We start from the raw sequence: 19,401 nt of genomic DNA, 5'->3' as shown, positions 1-19,401 counted from the left end.
AAGTGTTTTATCAATATTGACAGAGAATTCTGGGAATTTTTATAGTTTTAGCCTTTTGGATGGGTATTTTCTAAATTTTCTTACTTCTGGCCTCTTAAACGAGAATTAGGAACTTCATGTCTTCAAGATTTTTAAATCATGCTCTAGACTGATTGTTATTAGCACTCTTTATTGTATTTCGCAATTTGAAATTAATCAACCTCCTTCTTAGATCTGTGTTTATATATTTTCTTGCACCAAGCTTTTATCTTTGTTTGGGAAAGAAAGCCATTTTAAACAAAATTTCATGCTCCTTATTTCTAAGAAAAGTTCTGAGTGAAACCTGACAAACAAAAAATATGATCTAAATTTATTTTAAAAAAGTTTTAAAAAATTTTTTCAATACAAACTAGTGTTTTATTGAGAAAAATAAATACTTTTTCCACTTACAAAATTTGCTTTAATGCGCTTTTTTAATGTGGCTTTTTGGCTCAAGCAAGTATTTTAATTCAATAACCCAGCTCCGTGATTTACTATTCTAACAATGTTCTACAAATTTATACTCTTTCTACATCAAATTTACAGAGATCAAACTTTTATCAAATGACAAAAAAAATATTTTATTTGATCGACTAGAAATCTGGTTCATTTTAAATTCGTCATTCTGGGTGGTATTGTCGGAAAAGGTTCAGGATCCACTTCTAAAGTTAAATAGAATTACATCACAAAAGGAAAATTTTGTAAAGACACATCCAAAAAAAGCAACAATCTTTAGAAAAGTGGTAACTGAAAGGGAGGGAAGAAAAAAATTGCTCCCCCGTTGCGCTGCTCCTAAACTATGAGGTTCAGGAGAAGCGCAACGGGAGAGGGGGGTTAGATGGTCAAAGAGACAAAAGTTTGCCATTTTTTGAATTATTCAAATGAAAGTGCTATAAGTACATAGTTACAAAAATTTAAAATCGAAGAATAGCAATCTTTAGTTGAAAATATCACTTACTACAGATTGGACAACACTGTCCCGCTGGTTTAAAATACTCTTCGCAAGTAATTACGGGACACTGTACGGGTATGCACACACTATGCTTTACACCAAAATGACTTTCACATTGACACGAACTGCAAACATCAGGCTTATCTATGATAAACCGCTCCCCAACCATAACTGGAGTGAGCGAAGCGTCCAAACAGCCTAAAATCAAATGCAGGTTATTAAGTAGATAGTCACTTAGAATGCATAATAAAGCGTAAAATTCGTTTCAACTCTCAATTCGACAATGGCGTTTACGATTTTTCTGTAATAATTAAGCACCAGAGTTTGGTTTTTTCAATTTTTTTACAATTAATAGCGATTAAAATAAGTTTTTTTTTGTATAAGTTGTTTAAATAAATCTAATTTTCTAAAGTTTATTAAAATTTCTTTATGCGTTTAAAACAGTCAGGTTTTCCGTGGGATACGTTTACACTCAGACATAAAAATGTTAAAATTTGTTTTAATCGAATTAATTTGCTTTTAATCGAATATCAACGCTGCGCAATTTCTTGAAGCAAATTAACATAAGGTTTGTGAGGCATTGCAATTTTTTTTCTGAGAAATCCTGTAAATTTCAAATTCTAAACATACATATTGTTTTAGATCAGAGTTATTTTAAAGAACTTCTATAGAAATTTTTGTTTTAATCGTTAACAATTGTAAAAAATCGAAAAATCAGGTGTCTTAGTAACAATTATATCGATATCAGTGTTTTTTAAAAGGGCGAATTTGGCATGAGTGTTTTGTGCAAATTCGCCCTTTTAAAAAACATGGATTCAGTTATCAACCAAAGTTTTTATCAAAAGTATTTGAGGTTCACTTTCAGTTTAAAGCGTTACAAGAAAAGTTTACACCGTTCTTTGTATACAACAAAAATATTCAACAAAATAAAAGATGAACATTTTTTAGTTTCGTTTTCATTATAAAAATCACAAAAAGTACAAAAACAATTTTGAATAAAAAAAAAAAAAAACTATTTTTTTTTTTGTAAAATCTTCTAAATTTGGATAAAATAAGAAGGATTTAAAAGCTTAAACATTGACGTAAGTTTTTTTATCGTAATAACCTTGGTAACTTTGATGAACCTACGTCATAAAAAACCGTCTGTTATATGTGTACGCTAGAGAAGTTTTCGAGTTTACGATATAAGTTACTTACTACACGCAGGGCAACAATCAAATCGATGTCTCACTACTGTAGCGCAATGAGAGACAGACGGACACACAATTCCCTGGCACATATTAGGTTTGGTTGTTGTAACTAAACATTTAATATAAGATTGATAATATTTTACATTTCACAAGATTGATAATATTTTACATTTCTCAAGATTGATAGAACTTAAAGTTGGTTTAACAAATTGGTTTAAAAATTTTTTTTTCTTTAAAAGCAAAACAAGATCCCTTACTTGCAACGGTTCCAATAATTCTCGCTTGTGCCTAAGAAAATGAAAAAGGATTTTATAGATGCATCTAAAACTAGTTTTATGTAGCATATGCATTTTTAGTACGTATGAATAAAGTGAAAAAAAAAAAAAAAAAAGCTATTAATGACCTTTGAGATTAAATTTAAAACTATAAGAACAACGAAAGTCTGAAAATACATTGCGACGGATTCTTCTCTTGTTCAAAGCAAACTGGCGTGAAGAATATTCAACCTTTATATATATATATATATATATTTTTGAAAATTATTTATTCGCTGCGGTCGATAAGTGTTAGAAATGTTTCACCTGCATGTTGTGGGATTTTTAAGGAACATTTATAAAGATTACAAAAAAGTGCATCGCAACCGAAGCTTGAAGAGTCACTCCTCCTAAAAATTTGTTTGTTCATTCGCAGAAAATTTCAACACGTCAGGCTTAACAAATAAATATTAAATCAGTTGCGAGAGTCACAGACTGTTCCTTTATTCTCAGTACAAAAGTAGCTTTGAACATAATAATAAAATAATTAAAAGAATTATAAATCGAAATTGGTAAAGCAACATTAAATATTAAAGCTAATATCACGGTGTATAGGAACATTTTCTAGGACCATGAAAAACATCTCCAGAAAATTTTTTATTATTTCTATCTTTATCAGAAAACATTTCCTTGTTCCAAAGATGTGAAAACAACTTTTTAACTGGGGGCATGGGGAGTAATCACGTATTTTAGGGGAGTGTCCAGGAATTTTGTTGTTCAAGTTGGGTAACTAAGAGGCATGGGACTTACTCAAATTTCTAGTATGTTGATACTAATGTTGAATGAGATTTTCTATGATGAAATTTGATGTGAATGAATTTTGATTTAGTTTAACAACAACAACAAAAAAAAAGTGTTTTTACATGATTCTAGCAAGGGGGGCGGGGGCAATTAATGGTTTGATTAGCTCTAACTACCCTGATTTTTTGCAATTCATCATCACTCGACAACAGTACCGATACAATAGAAATTTAAGCAAGTCCATGCCTCTTAGATACTTAACTTGAACAACGAAATTCTTGGACACTCCCCTAAATACGTGACTTCTTCCAGGCCCCCAGTGAAAAGATGGTTTCACATTTTGGAATAAGGAAATATTTTCTGACAAAGTTAAAAAAAAAAAAAAATAGGTGCATAAAAACATGCTCGAAGATCTTGCAACGTTTTAGAACATTTAGAATAGAATGTTTTTATGCACCACGGTATCAAAATCACAGCACTCATTTGCATCACACGTTGTTACAAATTTCGGTTTGAACTTTTCTTTGGTTTTGACTAATTCTTTTTTTAAATTCAGCCCTCATTTTTCTCAAGAAACATATTAAACTGGCTATCATTAGATTATAATTAGTTTATAATTAAACTGGCTATCATTAGTTATAATTCTCTGCTGATGGAACCTTGCAGTTTTCAACGCCTTTATGTAAGTGTGTTGATTGATTCGACCTGGATATGGGTTACAAAAACCAACCGCTTTAAGTTTAAAGCAGCCCCAAATACTATTTCTTCCTCCGCCACCAAGAAACTCTTGTACGACAAACCAGTTGCAATGCATTTTAGATTTAAATCTTTTCAAAAGAATATCTGCTTTTCCTATTTACTACATCATAGTTTTTTGTCACTGAAAATTCCTTTACCTCACATCTTTCCTAAGAAACACGCAATTTTCTCTCCTTACACCATTCAATCTCGTGAGCATATCTCTAGCCATCAGCATTGGACTTTTTAAGGCTCCTTGAACGCCAATGTTTTTCTGAAATAAAACTTTAAAATATATTTTAAGAAACATACTTTTCACAATTTTTCGAAGAAAGTTGTGATAAGTTCACAATAATTTAACTTTGATTAGCGAAATTTAGGACTGTCCTGGCGCTCCATAGTTCAAATTTTTTTTTTTTTTGGCCATCTAGATCCCAGATGTCAAAATTGACTTAAATATAATTATACTGGTTTTAACTAGCGATCTTTATGCAACCTTTTGTAGGAAATGATGAAACTAACATTGTTAAAACAATTATGAATTATAGTTGGTTTGAGAAGAAAAAGAACTGAAATCAAATTAAAACTTTGTGTGCCTTTTTTTTTTTTTAAAAAATTTACAAGAAAGTGACGAACTAGTTAAAGTGACATTTGCAGAGAAATACGTTTCTTGTTTCTATTTTTTTTATTTTATTATTATTATTTTTTTTCTCTTGTTTCTTACTTTTCTTGGAAGTAACCCACACTTGTTCTAAATAATAGAAAATAATAGAAAATAAAAATAATAGAAAATAAAAATAGTAGAAAATAAAAATAATAGAAAAAAATAGCATGTTTTTATTAAAGACGGTTTAAAAAAACGTGTTTTAGCTTTTGTTCACTTTTCGCTTGAATGCGTTTTAACATATAAAGTTTTTAATTTTGCAATCGTTATTTAGCGCAAGCTATTTTAACAGTTTTTGTGCATGCGGTTTTTTAAATGCGCAGTAAAGTCCGTGCGGTTCATCCATTGGAAGGTACAGCAGTAATTCACATCGTTTTTTGACGCAATTAACTTGATTCAGGTACTAATTAATTCCTGAACTCAAGTTGAATGCGTCAAAATTAGATCAAACTGGTTCAAAAAGTTATTTATGGATAGATGGGATTATTTTAAGATTGGACCGTGCAAAAGGTTAAATCGCTTTCTATTGGTGGTTGCAAGGTTTCTACATGAAATATTTTAGTTTTTGTTTTAAGCTCTTTTCATTAAGCAAGTGAATCTATCGCTTGGTTTTTCTTTATAGTTTTACGTTTTCTTGAAACGCCTAGATATTATGACAAGCAAATTTTCATTTCGTGGTTATCGAAGCTGTTTTTGTAAAAAGGATGCAAGTCCTTTTTTACAAATACAGTTTCAATGACCACGAAATAATAATTTTAACTTATTATTATTATTTTTTTTATTTCTCCCAATTATTAACCCGTTCTCACTCCTGTTTCGTTATGAGGAATACCGCGCTTAAAAGCGGGTTTCATTAAAATTTTGATATAAATAGGTTTTAGAAAGTGAATTCAAAAAGGGGATGAAGTCTTTAAACAGCTGTTACTGCAAATCGCGGTTTTGGACCTAGGTCCTTTTACCACCAAGCCACAGATATATTAGCAGGACAAATATAGTAATATCACAATAGAAAAATCGAATGCAAGTGATATACAGGAAAAGAAGAAAATCACGGTTAAAAAAAAAACAAGGAAAAAGACAGCAACAAAATGCCACATTCCGTTGCTCACATTCTTATTATGATTTCTTAAAAAGAATGAGAAAATGTTAAGAATTCTTAATAAGAATGTAGCATTTAGTTGCTATGCTTTTAGTGGTTTTCTTTTTTTTTTCTTTCTTTCTTTTTTTTTTGCCGTGATTTTCTTCTGTCCCAAGTGAATATGAAACGAGCCTGTCTGCACTGGAGAGTTGAGCCGCACGTGGTTTTTATGCAATTCTCGCCATCATGATGTGCTACAATATTTTAGCAAAAATCACTTCCAATAAAACGTAATTTGAAGAACAGTATCAATAAAACATAATTTGAAGAAAATATGTTTATACAATAAATTCTGATAATCGAAGGTTCTTTTACTCTATTTATTTTAAAGCTAAGGAGTTCCCCTTTTTGTCCTCAGACAAAAAATGGGTAAATCTTCTATATCAGGCCACTTCCATAAGTTCCATAACAAGACCGCCAGTAACACAAATACGAATGTTTTTACAACAAATAGATTAGAACGTTTGCAGCTGTTTTAGTTATACAAATTACCGTACGGTTATTACACATACGTATGGTTATTAGTATTTATTACACTAAAAATATATTTATTAAAAAACGAATTAAAGCTGCGCAAATGAGACGCTCTGACTTTGATCTAATATTTAGTACTTAAAAGTTCACTAGCAGCATGGACATATAAAGGTAAGTTTCCACTCATCCGTTTTTGCTACGGGAAAGGGAAAGGGAAGGGAAAGTTAATCACGTGAGCGTGCGCAGTTTGTAGTTTAATTTTGAAAATTAATCACTGCGCATGCTCAAGTGAATTATTTTCCCATACCTTTCCCTTTCCCGTAGCAAAAACGGATGAGTGGAAACTCACCTTAAGAGATGGACGTGCAACCTATTGTTTCTTTGGCGAACCATGCTTGTTGCGCATTGTTACAAATCTTTTGTTTTAAACAATCGAAATTAAATTATATTTAAGTCTGTCGGATTCGTCGAAAACTTTTGGTCTCGTCTAACCAGTCACATAGCTTCCTTTTACTTATTCAAGATAACAGCAATAGAATCAGATTTTAAGTTTAATTTTATATAGATAGACATTCTTAATATTTTAAGAAATACCGCTGATGATGATATAGAAGTTGAGATATGATAAATAATACAAAATATCAACTAGTTTTGTAGCTACCTAGAGCACAATGGTTTCATGTACAGGGAACTACTCCATCTACTATATTGCTGTAGACTTCTAGTTTATAAATATTATAGAATTTTCTATTTTTATGTTTAACAACAGAAATATATACAGTTGAGGATAATTAACTTATACATAAAATGAATGTAAATACAATAAAGAAAAAAATAATTTGTCACAGTTTTAAAGAATTTAGCAAAGCCAATTTATGGCAAACCGCAAGAATAACTAAGTATTTAATATTAACATGGTATGATTAACCAGCTATATATAAACTAATTTTTATTTGACAAAAAAACAAATGGGTTATTATGTGCCTTTATGACAAATGAAATAATATATGAGATATGAAAAACGAAAACATGAAATATCTGGCCGCATTTTGCAAGATAATTATAAATTTGAATAACTTTTTAAAAGGTTTTGCTTTATCAAATGAATTATAAAAAAAGCCATTAGAAAATACACCTATAAAAAAATAACGCAAAGTGGAATATATATTATGGAGCTTATAGAGTAGTCGAGGCATAAAATACACAAAATTAAGCCTGGTGAATGAAGGACCAAGGAGTTGAATGAAACCAGACCTTGACAAAAAATTTTATTTAAACTTTTTTATATTTCTCTATACTTTTTTTAGTCATTACAAAATTATTCTTACAGGTAAATTTTATCATTGACGGGCTTTGTTTAGACAAAAAAAGTTTAAAATATTTACAAATGTTCGTCTTGAAAAAATGATAAAATCTGTTCGTACCGAAAACTATTTTCCTTTACCTTGGTGTAATTTGTTTACTAATTTGTCAACGCGTGAGTAGTTACTTTATCCTGAACAATCTTATCAAACAAATGCTATAAAAGTTTAAACTAATACCACGTGATCAGAGTTTCTGTTTTAAAACTGTGGGCAGCCATTTTATAAGTTTTTTTTGTTGACGGGGGAAAATTTAGAGTTTGTCGGAAACTCAGATGGCTCGCTGATTTTTGCGGAAAACAATGAGTTGCACGTCCATCTCTTATACGTCCATGCTAGCAGTTAACAGTTGTTTTTTTTTGTTTTGTTTTTTTTTTGGGGGGGGGGGGGGAGGGGAGGGGGGACACGCAGGAGAATGGGACGCTTTGTGTTTCAGTGATGTTTAATATCTTTGGTACTTCTTTACAAAAAATGAAACAAAATTTAATTTAACTCCCCAATTATTGTAAAATTATAAAACGATGGAAAATTCCTATTCCGCCGGAGCATAATGGGAGAAGCTTTTAAATGTTTTGTTTTTTTTAAAAAAATTAAATTTTCTTTTGATAGACACTAAGAAAATTAATTTTTTTTTACAAAATTTAAATTTATTTAAAAACTTTTTGACATCTTTTTGAGTTTGTGTGCGTCACATTGGAATACAAGTTGTGAAATTTCCATGAAAAAAAACTGTCATTGTTATCATTAATACCAGTACAAGAATTGGGTCTGTATCTGTGAGCAAGGAGAGGGGAGGTGGTACTTCTTAAATATAATTCAATAGAGACACTGTGTCTGTGATCATGGGGAGGGGTGTTTTTTAAAAAATATTTTCAAAATTTGGCAAGGTAAGAATTATTTTGTTCTATCTCCCATTTTCAACGTTGGGACAAAATGAGTTATTAATTTTAGTAATAATTACTTTTGAAATACGCTTCATTTTATAATTTTTTTTCTAAATAATTTGCTTAAACATAAATTATTTAAAGCATAAGTTATTATTTCTTCAAAATCTAAACTAAAGTTTTACATAAATTTTACTTTTAGAAAAAATCAAAAATTTTCTCCCAACGTGTAAACTTGGAGATAGAACAAAATAATTCTAACCTCGCGATTTGTTTCGTTGACTTTTCGGGGATTTTTAGTTTTAGTTTTTGGTTTGAGTTTTCTTTTTATTAGCAAATTTGTTTTTATAAAAGGTGATATTCGATTTCTTGCAATTGGCTTTGTATTTCTCCGAACTCTGCATTTTGGGAACAGGTAGAAATGATTGGAGAAGGTTTCTATAATGCTAGAGTGTTAGGAAATAGGTTGGTAAAAAAGTTCAGCTGTTAATGAAGCCTTTAATGACATTACTCACTATTGCTGCATTGACAATAGCCAAGAAGAGGTGCTATGCTAAACAAAGTAATGATATTTCCTGGATTGATTCGAAACCATTTTTTATTTTCATGTTGATTGTAAACAGTATTTTTTCATTCGGTGGTTTAATTTGCTGGATTGATGTAATTCTGACGAAATGTGATCAGATTTCTGTTTCAATCTAAAAGCACATTGTGTATTTCAAAAAAGATTTGTTTCTGTCATGTCTGACAACCTGCGAAGATGACTAGATTTTCAATTGCAACTGTTTTCCTCTGGTAGTCCTTCAGAGACGCTAACCATTGAAGTCAACAACACAACTTTGAAGCTGTTTACTGTAATTTAGGTGAAAAGGATACTATTTATATCTTTATCCAAGTGATGTTGGTAGTTTGAATACAGAACCTCAGTTCCTTGCTCAAAGTAGAGATTCTTGCTCAAAGTCCTAGAGAAGATTCTTTTCTTCTGATGACATGGTAAACAAAGCGTGTGTTTTTTTTGAGGGACCGAGATGTTGAAAGAAAGATATGGGTTCTTGAAATCGTTACCTTTGTTGCTGAATGATGCGTCAAGATTATTTCCAAAATTAGTTGACAGAACCAATCGGATTTTTCAAAATATTTCAACAAGACCCAAAACTTAGCACCAGATATCTTAGCAATTTGCTGAAGTTATTTCCTACAAAGTAACCGCCATGATATGGCTTCTCTCAAATGTGAATTTTTGATTTGTGGCCTGATTGATTGGAGTTGCTGGAATAATTGACTGATTTTTCCTAGCATCAGTTGAAACTCCTTTTGAGGAATTATATCAATGATCGATGTTGACCCCTGGATTTCCAACAAGTTTAGGTGAACAATATTTTCAATTTCATTTGCTTTCATCAGCCTCCAGACCTCCTGACCTCTAGAATCAATGATGCTATGGTAAAATGATATTGAAACCTGAAAATGAAATAAAAAACAATTTGTTGTACAGCAACATCAAAACTTTTTAACCAAAAGAAATTTTCATAAGGGAACCCCGTCATTCTTCTAGCTGTTGACAATTAACTTAAAAATTTTTATATTTTTCAGAGATTATTAGTCTGGGTTTTAGTAAATTTAAACTTTACCAACATATTCTACGTATTTCATATATACATATTTCATATACCTACATATTGCATTACATAGTTGTTAAGCTCATATTTTTTGTCTTTTAAACTGAGGAAGGCTAATTCTTTTGGAAAGAATAAAATGAAGGGTTTTTTTTAATGATTGGGAATAAGTTTGAGGTTTTGGGTGGATCGGGTTTAGGAGTAGGGGGCCATAATATAGTGTAAGGAGCCATAATAAGGGCAAGGAAAGTTTATAGGGACTGCATATGACCCTTTGAGGCTCTTAAAAATTATTTTTTCCCCGTTAAATCCTGATCCCAATTGTTTAAAAATCCTGATCCCAATTGTTTAAAAACTAGCCCCACACTTTTTCCTAAAATTTAAATTAAACTTATTCACACTTCAAATTATTCTGTTGGTCCTTTAAAACGTTTTGGCTAGATCGTATTGTTGCGAAGCGAACTTATAATTCAAATTAAAATGCCGTGTCCAAGATTATCTTACTTTCTTCATTTTATCGCAACTTTAAATAACTTTCTAAAAGTTAGACACGTAAGTTTGTAAAAGTTGAAGTTTGAATTAAAAGTTATATAAAACTTCCAGATATATTCAAACTTAAACATTTTACGCAGGCAGATGACAAGTGATTTTAAAATGAATATTTTTTGAATCTTCCATGCTTTTGCTTGCATGCTCCAAAAGAATTTCCAGGGATTTTTTTTTGCTATGAGCGGTAAAAAAAGAAGTCTTAACAATCACAATTAACAATTCTTATAATTGCTGATTTGTTTTCTTTCGTCTTATTTATAAAATAAAAATAAAAGAGTTAAAAATAGCTCTTATTACATCAACATAAAATGAGGAAAGATACGTGCCTGCATTGAGCATTAGAATACTAAGGGTAAAGTGGACTGTTGGAGCAAAATAAGATATGCTATTTTTTATTATTTGTTATCTAACTTCTTTTTTTTTTAACTTTAATTTAAATAATCAAAACATTTAATAACAACTTAATAATAATTTAATAATATTTAATAACAATTTATAACAATTTAATAACAATTTATAACAATTTAATAACATTTCATAATAATGTTATGAGCGTCTTTATAAATAGTATTTAATTCTTTTTTAAAAAAAATTATGTTCTTTAGTACATAAATTTTTCAAAAAAAAAATCTTACATCCAGTTTACAACTTACTGATTGCTTTACAAAACTAATTTGGAGATAATTTTACCGAATTTTAATCACCATTCTGCGCCATATTTTAGCCTTTACTTTGTCCCCTGATTCGATGTAACTAAATTTCTAATTTTTTTTTTATAAATTTCGTTCAAATAACTATCTCTGAAAATTTGATTGTCTAAATCGTATTGCATGCTTCCTGATCCTTATTATTTGGCTTCCATATATTTTTCGTGTACAATTAAAAGCACAACAGTAATTAAATGATCATTTTTAAATATATATTCATGGCTTGATATTTCGGTGTCATTTATTTTAAATTTTTCATATTGGTTGGTATTGGAGGAAAAGCTGCCGTAACCATAGATGATTCTTCTAAAATTATATAAAAGACATTTAAATAATGTTATAAAAGTTTTTTAAAAACAATAAATACGATGCAAATAACTTTCGAGTGGAATTTTCGACCAGCATTAATAAATAAAATGACTTTTTTTTTTTTTTTTTTAACTGAAACTATATAATACTAACTGCATATCTTGCAACACTCCCCAGCTGGTTTGAAGGAATTTTTGCACCATAACAATGGACACTTAACCAATCTGCATTCACCGTAATCAACGCCAAAACTACTCCTGCATACACAGGAACTACATGAGCTAGGCTGATCTATGATAAACCGTTGGCCAGGTTTGCTAGAAATTAAGGCGGTATCCTTGCAGCCTACAACCATAAAGAGGATATTATCATTTGTGATGTTTAACTACCCTACCTCCTTTTTTTTCCCCCACTCTTTCTCTGTTGTAGCGGTTCCCAACCTTATTTTATCTAAGTTATAATACACTGCATACACGGCATACCCGGAATACACGGCAGGTTAGGAACCACTGCTTTACAGCATTAAATTGAACATTTAGCTTAATATCATTTTTAGCTTTTTGAAATTAATTTTCGCTCACTTACTGCAAGCTGGACAGCATGTAAATGGAAATGTTACGACAGTTGCGCAGTGGGAGGTAGACGGACACATTTTTTTGTTGCACCGAGGATCCAATAATGGTACTAAATATTTATGAACAGTTTAAATTTATAATATTTCATTCTACGTCAAAATAAAATATTGTGAAAAAAAATATAAAAATGTAAAAATGTAAAAGTGAAAAGTGTAAAAAATAAAAGGCATTTTATAAAATAAAAAATAAAAGGCATTTTATAAACACATAGTAAACAATGACGCGAAAGAAACGAAGAGCACAGATAGAAACTTAATTTGCAAAAAATGACTTTTTTTTCCCTTTGTACGAACAATAACATCAAATACAAATAAATGGAAATCTCCAGATTTTAAATTGAAAAAAAAAATAAAATTTTTTAAAAAAGAATATTTTGAAAACTGATTGCATTTAGAGGACTTATTTTTCCAATTGAGTTCATCAAAAAAAATTATTTGCTAAAAATCTGATTAATCCACGGAACGCGCTAATATTTTTATCGATAGTTAATTATAATTTAAAATTTTAATAGACCATTTACCATTCATAACAATGATATAATTATGATAACTTTATTTAATCATCATACTAATATATAATAAATATTACTTACAATATACAATATATACTTATTATATATGATTAGCAATTAATGTTTCTTATGCTCTTTTAAGAAAAAAACTGGACTTACCTGATATACTTTCAACAATATCTGTGTTTATCTAAAACAAATAAAAATTTTAAATTGTCATTTGTTATCGATTGTTCACTAACGCTTATTCATAGTCATTCACTATCGATCGTTAGTTAACCTTATTTTGCTATTCGTAATCGTCAATATTATTAACGTTACGATTATTCTTTGTCGATTGTTATCTAACGATTATCTACTGACGTTCTCCTATTCCAATTGCTAATTTTGTAACAGCTTTTTTCTTGGCCACACTTACCAGAGGGAAAAAGCTTGAAAAAAAAATAACAGCAATCAAGCTGTGCATAACATTCATGGCCATTTTTCTACTTGATGAACTGATAAATGCTTCTCACGATTTAAATTTTATAATTTATGTTTTTTCGGAGAATCCTTCTTTTTATTGTGCTAGCTCAGGAAGATCAAAGAAAACAATAAATCCCAACACTTATTAGCTACATGCCTACGCGCACGATGGCAAAGAACTAAAACGTTGCACCTGCGGATAACGGATACATATTTTCTTCGAATTTTAAAGCAGACAAATAAACACCTGAATGCAAATAACTTTTAAAGTTGGGGATATGCATATTTATATTTACTCCTACATTTACAAATTAAACAAATATTAGCAAACCTTTAACACCTTTAAATCTGATTTATTGAAAAATCTGATTATTTAATATATCTTCAATAATTGCTTAATATATATATACATGGCCGCCGAGAGGGAGGGGTGGGGGGTGGACGGGGAAGATTCCCGGGGCCCCGTGTTGGTACAAATAATTTTTTAAAGTAGTTTTTAAAAGATTTAAATAGTTTTGACTTTTAAAAGATTTAATTATATCGATTTTTTAATACTGGGATATGTTTCAATATTCTTTTTCTAAAATAGTGATGCAATTTCTGTGGATATGCTTCGTGGTTAGTTCATTTAAACGTTCTCGTCCAACTGTCGATCTTAACTAAGAATGAGTTAGCTGAGAATCTTCTTTCTCTTTAAGCAACGCTAACAGGAAGGGGGGCAATACATTAGCGAAATACATTTATTTATAGGAAAGACATTAACATCACATTGCTTGTATGCTTCTAGTGCGCAGTCAGGTACGTGATGTTGTTTCTTGAGAACGTCTTTCCATTTCAGCTCCAAAATGTCAAATTCAGAAGAAAGTTATTTATTTGGACGTTCTCATCAAAAGTAACCATGATGGGCAGTTCTTTCATGTAATTCAATATATTGATTATTGATGCAGTAAATTCTGTCCTGTTTTATAAATTCCGAGGTACTGCATTTAGTTCAAAAGAGTTTAAGGTTTCATCAGAAAATCTCGTCTGTAAATCTAGAACAAGTAACGGTAAATAAACATTAACTCTAATAGTAAATTTGAGGATAATTTGTATTGATGTTTAAGTGATTGATTTGTTTTCCTGTAATTCATAGGAATGCAATTCTGATCTGAGGTCCAGTAATTTTAATGAATTGTAAAATATAACAAACAAGAAAAAGTTAGATATGATATTTATATATATATATGTATGTATATATATATATATATATATATATATATATATATATATATATATATACATATATATATATATATATATATATATATATATATATATATATATATATATATATATATATATATATATATATATATATATATATATATATATATATATATATATATATATATATATATATATATATAGTGAAAAGACAAGACAACTATAATTCTAACTCTTAAAAATTTGAGACCGTTCCAAAAAGCTGAAGTAAGAAAAAATAAAATGCATCAATATTAACAGATTCACCAAATAAAAGTATTTTAAAACAAGAAAAAGAAAAGAAAAAAGTTTAATAAGCCTATTGCTGAGTTTAGTAAAAAACGAAATAATAAATGAAATATATATCTAATGGAAAAAGGTCTGAGTCATGAGTAAATTTATTGATAAGGAATGTTTTTATTTGATTTGTGTCAGAACCTTTTCTAAAACTAAACCTAAGAAAATCTTATTTCAGTGCGTTAAATGTCACTTTTTTGGGCATCTGTGTCCTGCATAATTGGAAATATATTGTGTTACGTTTGTAACACCTGCAATGATAACGGCTTGTAGTGTAATTTTTATTATTCATATTACATAACAGTGAAGTTAATTAGGTTTAAAATGTTGTTTTTACTTTTTTTTCTTAATTTTTATTCATAAAAAAGATGCACTTGAAAAAGATCTAAAGATTGTCTCTTTTTGTTTTGGGTGTGGCAACCCCTGGGTGGTGTAAGTTGGCAACCCTTTTTTCTTTTTCGGAGGCCAAAGTTTTATTTTTTTATGCGTAACACTTGAACATGCTTACCAAGTTCAAATTCTTTTAAACTGCAGTTTTAACATTTTCAAAAAAATTCACTCAGAAATGCACAGAACTCATATATATATATATATATATATATATATATATATATATATATATATATATATATATATATATATACACACACACACACACATATAGGAAGCTTAGAAGTTTCATTTAAGTTACAAAATGCACAAGTGATTTTAGTAATTATAAAATTTGTTCCTTCGATTTATAAAAACTATTTTTTTATGTTTCTAAATAATTTATTTCTTTTATTTAAATTTAAAACTAATTTAATTTTTTTTTTTTTCTAATAAAAAAGTTCATTTTTCATGATCAAATTTTCATAGACGAAGTTGTTACCAAATAATATTTGATTACCACATATTCGTTTTTAGGACGCCAGAACGTTTAACTAAATTCGTTTCTAGGACGCCAGAACATTAATTACTTATCACTACCATCCGTCTGGTTTTCTATGTGTTTAGAGCATGGCAATCAAAAAAGTCACGTGTTTACTCCAACAGGAGTTTTTTGAGTGAGGGTGTCCCTGAAAAACAGTCTCAGCTTGCATCAACATTTAAAATCACAGTAACTTGTAATTGTAAATTTACTAAAACTTTTTTCACAACAGCTTACAATACCACAACGTTCTCCCGACATAATACTGCTTTAACATATTTAGCAGATGATTTGGTTCATTGCAATTTATTGCATTTCTTCGCCTGTTTTTGTTCGCCAAAAACGATTCGCTCTCTGCTTTGGTCATCGTTCCATCAAATTGCAGTTTGATTTGAGCATTGTTTAGATTATTTACTCTCGAATCAGTTTCATCCTTCCTGCGTTTTGTAGTCAAAGCCATTAACAGCTTTATCAAATCCTCTTGTCTGGGCAAGCTATTTTTAATAAACTCTTCGCATTCTCTCTTCAATCTTTCACTAAAATCCTCTTCTTTATCACTTTCTGAAGAGGGACTGAATTTCAACTCTTCTGTATTTTTATTAGAATAAACGGGCGACAAAATTCCACAGTTATTTTTTACTTTGTTACGTTTCATATGCGAAAATTCGACTGCTGATGATTTTAACCTTACAAAAGTTTCTTTATTGAAAGGTTGCAGCTCGATGTCTTCTTGGCTTAAATCTTGTAGGTAGCCGTTATTGTCGACATAACCGTCGTTAATGAATCTCTGCTGTTCAAAATCCTCCGAATTCAGAATATATTTATCTTTTTTTTGCATTATCCAGTTTATTGTTAAAGCAAGTTTTTTTTTCTATTCTTCGACAAAATTACTTCTCTCTTGTTAAATTTTTGTTAACTGCAAAAATCGCTATGCTATTTTTAGAACTACATTTTTCTGAATTTATTTTTACCCCCTTGAATAATTTAGTAAACATTACTTTTTAACATAAGCACGATAGAAGGAAGAGAATCAGTTTGACGCTTTTGCGCAATATCGTTGGTTAAGAAAAAGAATTATTAAAGACCTGTCCCCATTGATCCATTTGAATTACACAGGTTTTACACCGAATTTTTTTTTTTCAATCCGAACGATTTAAATATCTTCTCGTTCAAGTTTTGAAGCTCGTTGCGTCCTTTCAAAGATTAATGATATTTTTACGTCACTTCTATCAAGAGGGTTAAATCTAATGAATCGTCGTGTGGCACTTTAAAACTTTGAGGGAAGATCGTTTTTAAATTGATACGAATTAATAGACATATTCTTTAAATAAACAGAGTGGCGTAACTTTCTTCGCTAAAAATCAAATATTTGTATAATTACGCATAAATTTATGTGCGTGTGCAGAAAAACGGTTTCTTGAAAATAAAGTAATTTATAATCTTGTGTTATTATTTAAGAGATATATCGCACTTGTTGCAAATGGTATAACGTCATACCAAGCTATATCAATAAATCTATATACTATGTGAAAACCTTCAATAGTTCAATCGTTTCATTTACTTCTTCCGTTTAGACAACTGTTTAAATTTTTTTTCACAAGTCTTTTATTGATTACATGTTTTTTGTAAATAGATAAATTTGTAAATATTCAACTTTTTCTGAATAGGAAAAAAGCGTAATGGTTTCTTGTGACGTTTTTTTTTTTTTTTACAAGCTTTTTCTTGGCCACACATCGAAGCCAAAAAACCCCGAAAAATTTAGCTCAAGAAGTTCTACATGATGGGGGATGACCTGTACGCTCTTACCCTTTCCCCATATACTTTAACCCTGGCCTCTTCAGGCCCATCAGAGTAAGTTAGCCCAGGCCTCCTTCATCGTCTTGAGGCGCCTGCGCTGTCTTTACTAAAACGAAACAGTTTATTCTGTTAGTCGTGTGCTTTAGGAAGATTTTTTGTTGTATTAAAATGTAACAAAAAAATATTCCCAAAAAAATATACCCAAAAATACTCTTTGGTCGTGTAAAAGACCATTCAAAACCAACTCAGACTAAAGAGCAAAGCGAAAATTTTACATCCAGCTGTTGAAAACAAACGAACTGTTATTTACACTGATCTTTTCTTAATTTTATATATTTTCTTATTTTTATGTTTAAAGGTAAAATCATGAAATTAGAAATATCAAATTAAACTATATTTTTTTGTCAATTAGAAAACACTTGGTCACATCTCTTTGATTATCGTAACTCTCCTCCGAGTGATTTTTGGAAAGGTACAATAAGTCAATTTAAAAATAAGTATTTACAATATTTACGCATAAGACAAAAAAACACTGAGTTTGTTATGAATACATTTTAGTTAGTATTCTAAGATTTACATGTAATAATTTTATTGGAGATTTGCATAATATTTTCTTGCATAAAACTGGCAGTCTGAGAACCGAATGTATGCAAGATTTCTTGCGCCACCAACTTCAGAAAATTAATGATTTTTACTTGAAACCAATTAAAAAGGGGGGGGGGGGGTAAACAAGTTTTAATACAACTTAATTAATATTAAAAGTTTTCTTCAAAAAAAAAGATAAATTAATGTTAAACCGCAAGTTTAGTGTCATAAAATATTTAAGATCAAAAAAACCAGTAAACTTATAAGGAATTTTATCATTATGTCAAGTAATCTTGTTAAGAACCTGGATCTCTCTAAGAAAAAAGTAGAAATCCTAATCATAGCAATTGAATCTTTTGATTGAAAGGGTAACAGTTATATCTTTCTGTGATGTTCCGCAAAAAGATTTGACGATCTTCTTTTTTTTTAACTAGGGATGTAATTTACTGTAGCATGTAAATAGACTAACTTCTGTGATTGATTGCACACATCATCCAAAAGGATGACGATTATAATAAATAATAAACATAACAATTTTATTATAATATATAATAAACAAAACAAGGTCTCTAAATTTTCCTCCTCCACAAAAAAAATATTCATCATTGCTTAATGAAAAATAAAAAATATAAATTTTTTTTTGAAAAAAAAAGAACGTTCGTAGATTTTTAAAATGGCTGCACCACTCATGGACGTGCAGATTGATACACAAAATGCTGCTTTCTCTGCGACTTGGATAATCGAGTAGCTTTTCGTAAGCCATCGGTGGAATGAAAGCTTGTCTTTTTACCTCCCTTTCATGTAAAATGGGGTGTAATCAAATATTTTGTAACAAAAATTAAACAGTAATTCTTAAAATTGTAGACTTGGCTGCCAGCAACAGACATCGCGAATAATCTTGGACAATATTTCAGAGAAGTTATTAAACCCTCTATCAGCTTTTTTGAGTTAAGACTTTTACTAACGAGAACAGCGTTAATTAACATGGATATGAGAGAAGTTTGAAAAAAAAACACATAAAGACCCAAAGTACAACGTTGTAGAAGAACTTTTATTAGTATTTCTTGCGTTCTCATTTCGACCTTTTATCAATAAATCATGGGTATAAACGATGAACTAGGTAAACGATTAAGATTATTAGGATTAATAATTTAAATACGTTATTGAACAAATGGACCATAATGTTGGTACTGCATACTGTTGTATACTGAAGAGAGAGATTCCTGAAGCAATTTTAAGTGATAGTGACTAATGGTAGTGACCAGTGGTATTGAACAATAGAGGTAATCCGATTACATTGA

At 29.8% G+C, this 19,401-nt stretch overlaps 2 protein-coding genes across 2 annotated transcripts; both read right to left on the bottom strand.

Moving 5' to 3' along the window:
- Positions 1–526: 526 nt before the first annotated feature.
- Positions 527–2,825, bottom strand: LOC145190339 (von Willebrand factor C domain-containing protein 2-like). Its single transcript, XM_090091160.1, has 5 exons — positions 2,564–2,825; positions 2,418–2,448; positions 2,168–2,269; positions 977–1,168; positions 527–680 (listed from the first exon to the last, which is right to left on the bottom strand). The coding sequence occupies exons 1-5, from the start codon at positions 2,612–2,614 to the stop codon at positions 625–627; spliced, it is 432 nt and encodes a 143-aa protein (XP_089947286.1). The 5' UTR covers positions 2,615–2,825; the 3' UTR covers positions 527–624.
- Positions 2,826–11,144: 8,319 nt separating this feature from the next.
- LOC149886617 (uncharacterized) lies at positions 11,145–13,446 on the bottom strand. Its single transcript, XM_090090830.1, has 5 exons — positions 13,220–13,446; positions 12,961–12,991; positions 12,241–12,339; positions 11,809–12,000; positions 11,145–11,652 (listed from the first exon to the last, which is right to left on the bottom strand). Exons 1-5 carry the CDS (start codon positions 13,280–13,282, stop codon positions 11,588–11,590), a joined length of 450 nt encoding a protein of 149 aa, XP_089946956.1. The 5' UTR covers positions 13,283–13,446; the 3' UTR covers positions 11,145–11,587.
- Between the last annotated feature and the right edge of the window lie 5,955 nt (positions 13,447–19,401).

The sequence above is a fragment of the Hydra viridissima genome, unplaced genomic scaffold (assembly GCF_058129835.1).
Source record: "Hydra viridissima isolate aposymbiotic clone 2 unplaced genomic scaffold, HvirCarnegie_v1 scaffold_6, whole genome shotgun sequence".
Lineage (NCBI taxonomy): Eukaryota > Metazoa > Cnidaria > Hydrozoa > Anthoathecata > Hydridae > Hydra > Hydra viridissima.
The sequence above is the reverse complement of the archived record's forward strand: the minus strand, read 5'-3'. Positions and strand labels throughout refer to the sequence as shown.